The sequence below is a fragment of the Rhinatrema bivittatum genome, chromosome 10, assembly GCF_901001135.1.
Source record: "Rhinatrema bivittatum chromosome 10, aRhiBiv1.1, whole genome shotgun sequence".
Lineage (NCBI taxonomy): Eukaryota > Metazoa > Chordata > Amphibia > Gymnophiona > Rhinatrematidae > Rhinatrema > Rhinatrema bivittatum.
Window position 1 is genome coordinate 84255267 of NC_042624.1, and position 6000 is coordinate 84261266.

The following is a 6000-nucleotide window of genomic DNA, read 5'->3' on the forward strand; positions in this document are numbered from 1 at the left end:
GCCGCCAGTGCCACTGCTTTTATTTCAGCAATTATTACCTCCGATGACTCTTTGTCTCCTGAGCAATCAGTTGCTGGCGCCATTTTGGCTTGGGGGTCACACAATTTTTCTTTTTCTTTTTTGACTCCTTTAACTGCCATCCCTAGAAGAGTTTTTTGCATATAGTGGTCGGTGGACATAATCTCTATCAGCTCTGATGGTCTCTATATGGCTCTGATGGTCTCTATATGGCTCGATGGTAGCAGGAATTGCAGATTATAAGGATTTGGTGAGTGTGGCACCCAGAACCCAGACAGAAACATTCACCTCGGCTCACCACATCACGTGACCCCTTAGCATGTTTTTTATCAAGAGATAATATTTTCAGAAATTGTATAGCTCTTTTAATAATATATATGCATTTTCATTTTTAAACAATTTCTTCCCTGCCTGCTCATACTTCCTCTAACTACAAGCTAATAGAATTTCTTTCTACATATTTCTCTTTCTAAGAAAGGTTAACATACAAAGAATTAAGATTATTTTCAAAACAGTCTTACCTTGTCATAGGTTTCGGTTTTTGGTGGATCATAATTGTTTTGTGTCCAGGTCAAAGGTATTAAAATTTTTACATTCCTGATAAATATTCGCTTCTTAGTGGCATTGAACAAGTAAGAGGAAGCCTCTTTCATCATATCCTAATATAGGAAATAAAATAAAATTGTAAAAGCAATAAGGCCCAATTTAACTTTTGCCTTGGATGCTAGGATTGCCATTTCAAGGTCAGGGTCGTTTTAGGGAAATAAGAGTTATAAATCATTCATGAAATGGTGTATAACCAATACTGGATCAGCCTCTTTAGGTTGACCTAAAGTAAATTGGCAAGCTTAATGTTAAAGGTCAGGCAGGCTGGGCTTTCCCTCAGCGGGAGTAGGGCCAGACTCAGGGGCAGGACCAGACTGGGTCCTTCTGCCTCTACCAGCCACCTGCCCCGCAGGTTGAGTCTTTGGGTTCTGGTGGCTGGCAGGATTTCTCCAGAAGCATGGATAAATCCCGGGGAAGAATCAGAAGTAGTCTTAGGAAATATTTCTTTATGAGAAGATGGTAGGTGTATAGAGTAGCTTCCCAGTGGAAGTGGTGAAGACAAAAAAACCAGTATCTGACTTCAAGAAAGCATGGAATACATACAGGGAATCTCTAAGAAAGTGATGAGAATTATAATGCTAAATTAATTGGATGGATGGGCCATACAGTTTTTTTCTGCTGTCATGTTTCAATGTTTCTAACACGTCACAGGCTGAGAGCTGTTCATTTTATTTGCATATGAAAAGTGAAAAATATGGATTTTGTGGTGACCAATGATTATCATTAACAGATGTGGTCAAGATATAGACCAGGCACAATCTATAAGTGAATGTCATCAGTATCTCAATATATGATTGGTCACCTAAACTTGTCTGAGTGCAGTCTTCGAGATTTTTAAGGTATATTGACTATGTTTTGCAGAAATATCTTGAGCAATCTTAAGATTTGTAGAACAGTCTAATCAATCTGCAACCTGTAATGTTGAATTGTGTATGTGTTAGAAATTGCTCTCCTGATTTACATTATTTATTTCAACAATGACTGCTGCAGGAATGAACAAATATTGTTGAGAAGCAATGCAGTGATGTCATAGATTGTATGTGTTTGTGTGTCTGTGTACTCCTGGAACCCACAACCAGGAACTTCTATGTGCTACTCTTGCCCCAAATCCAACAATATCACCTTAAACTTAGTAGTGATAGACAAGGTGCATTAAACTTGCTTCTTTGTATATCTAGCCTTTTCTAAGGGGAAAAATTACAACTTTTGATAAACAAGTAAAAAACAAGTATGTGCTGAAATTCAGTGCACAATTTCTTAACATGCACACTAAACATTTTTTAACTCCCAGTGCAGTAAACTAATGGTACACCAATGCATCGAGAGTTTAAAAATGTGCGAAAAGAATATGTTTAGTGTGCATAAAAACATGATTAACGCAAGCTTTCATCATAGAGAACATATAGAAATATAGAAATGACGGCAGAAGAAGACCAAACAGCTCATCCAGTCTGCCCAGCAAGCTTTCGCACTTTTTTTTTTCTCATACTTATCTGTCACTCTTGGCCCTTAGTAACCTTTTGGTTCTATTTCCCTTCCACCCCCACCATTAATGTAGAGAGCAGTGTTGGAACTGCATCTAAGTGAAATAGCTTAATTAGTTAGGGGTATTAACCGCCGCAATAAGCAAGCTACACCCATGCTTATTTGTTTACCCAGACTATGTAATTCAATCTTGTTGGTTGTTGTCTGTATATAGATCCACTTTTCTTCATTCCCCCTGCCGTTGAAGCAGAGAGCTATGCTGGATATGCGTGAAGTATCAGTCTTTCTTCCCTGCCGTTGAAGCAGAGAGCTATGCTTGATATGCATTGAAAGTGAAGTATCAGACTTATTTGGTTTGGGGTAGTAACATGGTTTATGTCAATGGTTCCCAACCTTTTTTGCATTGTGGCACACCCGGTACAAGGTTTACTTCATTTTGGCACACCACTGTCTTCACCATCTCTTCCCTTCCCTCTCCCCCTCACCCCCTGGCATCATCATCACTTTCTCCTCCCTTCCATCACCCCCAATCCTCCAGCATCATCACCAGCACTTCTCTTCCCTCTCATTCTACCCCCCTAGCATCATCACGACCTTCTCTCTCCCTTGGCATCATCGCCTTCTCCTTTTCCCTCTGCCTCCACCCCTCTGGAATCATCATTATCACCTTCCCTTCCCTCTCCTTTGGCATCATCTTCTTTTCCCTTCTTTCTCTCCCACCCCCCTGGAATCATCATCACCCACCCTCTCCCTCCACCCCTTGACATCATCACCTTCCCTCTTCCCTCTTTCTCTTCCCACCCTTCTGACCACCCTCCCTCCACCCCCTGGCAACAACATCATCACCTTCTTTCCCCCCTGGTAGCATCAACTTCTTCCCTTCCCCTCTAGCCTCATAATCAACTTCTATTTTCTTCTCCCATGGCATCAACTTATTCCGTTCCCTTCCCCCCACCCCTCTAGCCTCATAATCATCTTCTATTTTTTTCTCCCATGGCATCAACTTCTTACGTTCCCTTTATCCCCCTGGCATCATCACCACCTTCTCCTCCCTCCCCTTACCCAGCATCATCATCATTACCTTCTCTTCCCTTCCTTCCCTGGCATCATCACTTTTTCCCTTCCTTCTCCCCCACTCCCTGACCTCATAATCAAATTTTCTTCCCTCTTCCCTGACATCGATATTTTTCCCTTTCTTCTTCCCCACCCCCTGGCAACATCATCTACTTCTCTCTCCCTCCACCCCCTGCGATCACCTTCCCTTCCCTCAACCCATTCCAGCATCATCAACATCTTCTCTTTCCATTCCCTGGCACCATCACATTCTTTCCTCTCAGCCCCTACCATCTCCCCTCTTTTCCCTCTCCCACACCCCATAGCATCATCACCCTTTTTTAGTCTCCCCCAATATAGCACCTCACCTTCTTTTCTTATCCCTTTCCCTCCACCACCTGGCATCTTCACCTTCTCTTCTCTATCCCCTGGCATCATCACCCTTTTCCCTTACCTTTCCATCCACCCTTTCCATCATAACAACCTCTCCTCCCACACCCTGGCATCATCACCTTCTCTTCCCTCAACACCCCATCCATTCCTGGCATGATCATCACCTTCCTTCTCCCTCCATCACTCTCCCTCTATCCCCTGGCATCATCACCTTCCCTTCTTCCTCATCCCATAGCATCATCACCTCTCCTCCCCCCATATAGGTGCTGCTTTCCAACCTCCTCCCCCTGCTGGTGGGAAGACTTCCTGCAAGCCAGGAAGGAAGGAACTAAAGATTGCTGGTGCCTCAACTTTTCTTATCAGGTTCTTCTCTCAGCACACCTGCACTTCAGCCACAGCATACCAGTGGGAAACACTGGTTTATGGTTACAAATTGTGTTTTCGGCACATAAAATATGACTTATGTTCACAAAAAGTAATGCTAAATAAATAAATTAAACCATAGAAAAGCCCTAATGGTCCTTCCAGACAGTTGACTCACAGGGCTAGACCAACAGTTTTTCTCTTATACTATTTTTAGCACCTTGTATTCAGTATTTATTTATTTCTATGCTTTCATCTGTTTTAAATTAATTATGACTGCACTTTTAAAATTCTGATAGAATTTTAGTGCACAGCTTTATTGCACTGTACACAAATTGCTGGTGTACCTGCTCTCTAGTCATTTCAGGATAGATGTAGAAAGGAATTTCTTCATCTAACAAGACAGAGTAATAACAGAGGACATGGGAGACCATATTAAAATAGGAAACCCTACACACTCAGCTAGGAGAGCTGCTCCTTCAGATCAGCAACAGAATACTGGACTTTTGAGGAAAGTTAATGGTGTAGAAGGCAATTTTGCATTCCGGCATTATATAATGCAATGATAACAGAAGGGGACTAGAGACAATGGAAGAGGAGCACAGGGAGCTTAAATATAAATGGAAAGTCTTGTTTTTCTTCCTTTTGGTTATATTCAATATATGTACACTTACAAAATATGTACAGAATGTATCTACATCTAAATTTTCTTGTCCCCAAGTATACGAGAAATCGTCACTATTCATGATCAATAAGGAAGCAAATAACCAGGGAATGCCAACAAAAAATTATTTTGTTCATAACTTCCTTATTTTAAGACTTTAGAAATAGATTTAAATTCTTTAAACAATTCACAGCCAGGTCTGTAACTGAAAATTAGTGCCAGATGATGAAAAGTTGTGTGAATTAATGTGTTTGCCATGTACTGAATCTGTGGAATTGATTAGGGTTTTGTTTTGTTTTTTTGTGTCCAGAAATTTCCTGCAACTTACATGGAACCGGCCTCTACTGGGGTTACAGCTCCATGAACCTTCTTTCTCTACTCCCCTTCGCTTTTCTCCATTTCTAATCATCTTCTCCCCTCCTGTCTAGCAATAGCAATAGTGGCCATGGATTGCATTTTTCTCTGAAACCCAGTATGCATGCAACCTCAAGTCTGGCCACCAGGCATCACTACTGTGCAACAGCTGGGACTCTCTTTCTCCAAAGCAGCCACAGCCCATGCAGCAGAATTCAGGCTCTGGAAACCCAGATCTCTCACATGGCAACACACAGCACTGCCACTGAACCCCTGGGCCGGTCCCTTCTTGTTGACTTCCTGCTGTAATAGCCTAGCCCTCTTTTCTAATTTTTGGCCGCTCTCAAACAATTTAATTTGTATTGCTTTGTGGAAAAGCTTTTGCTAATGAAAAAGTGCCCTGCATTTTAAAGTATGAATAACAAAAATAAAGTTAAACAAACAAAAAAAAAGATATAAGTGTGACTTTACATTATTTTTTTTATCATTCTTTATTTCTGTGCATTCAAGTGGACTAGCACAGCAGCCACCCTACTTCATCCAAATATGAATAAGTAATTGGAACTAAAAGTTGCCTAAGACATTTTTATCCTAACAGCATTCTATTACCAAATGAAACATTCTAATTTCTTTCTTACCTTTATGTTTTCAATGATTTTAGTATCCTCAGGTAAGCTAGGATTAATTGCAATAACGATGTTATCGTAGCCATTGTTGTTCAGCTGCACCATAGATCCTTTCACCACAGAGAGCAGGTGAAGAGCACAAAGTAAAGCAATGCTCTTACAGAACAGCATTCTGGTCCTCTCCCGAAAATCCCCCTTCTTTCCAGAGCAAGCTTTCACCTGCTTATATATGCTGTGATGGTCATACATTTTACTGCAAGACTTTGGAGTGCCTTTATGAACACTGATTAGTGATAATTACAGGCCAGAGAAATTTTTCTACAGGAAGGAACACAGTTCCAGATGAACCAGATAAGGGAATAGCACAGAACCATAATCATAATGTAGAGCTAATTACAGTACAATTGTTTTATTGTCTGAAGTCAGTGTACGTTTAAA

General features: G+C 41.0%; 1 protein-coding gene across 1 annotated transcript in view; it reads right to left on the bottom strand.

Annotated features, from left to right (window-relative positions):
* Positions 1 to 5733, bottom strand: part of CLCA1 (chloride channel accessory 1) — an 82684-nt gene extending 76951 nt beyond the window's left edge. The window contains exons 1-2 of the mRNA XM_029617656.1: positions 5575 to 5733; positions 540 to 677 (exon numbers count right to left, since the gene is read on the bottom strand). Coding sequence (XP_029473516.1) covers positions 540 to 677; positions 5575 to 5733 — 297 coding nt within the window. The remainder of the gene's footprint in view (positions 1 to 539; positions 678 to 5574) is intronic.
* Between the last annotated feature and the right edge of the window lie 267 nt (positions 5734 to 6000).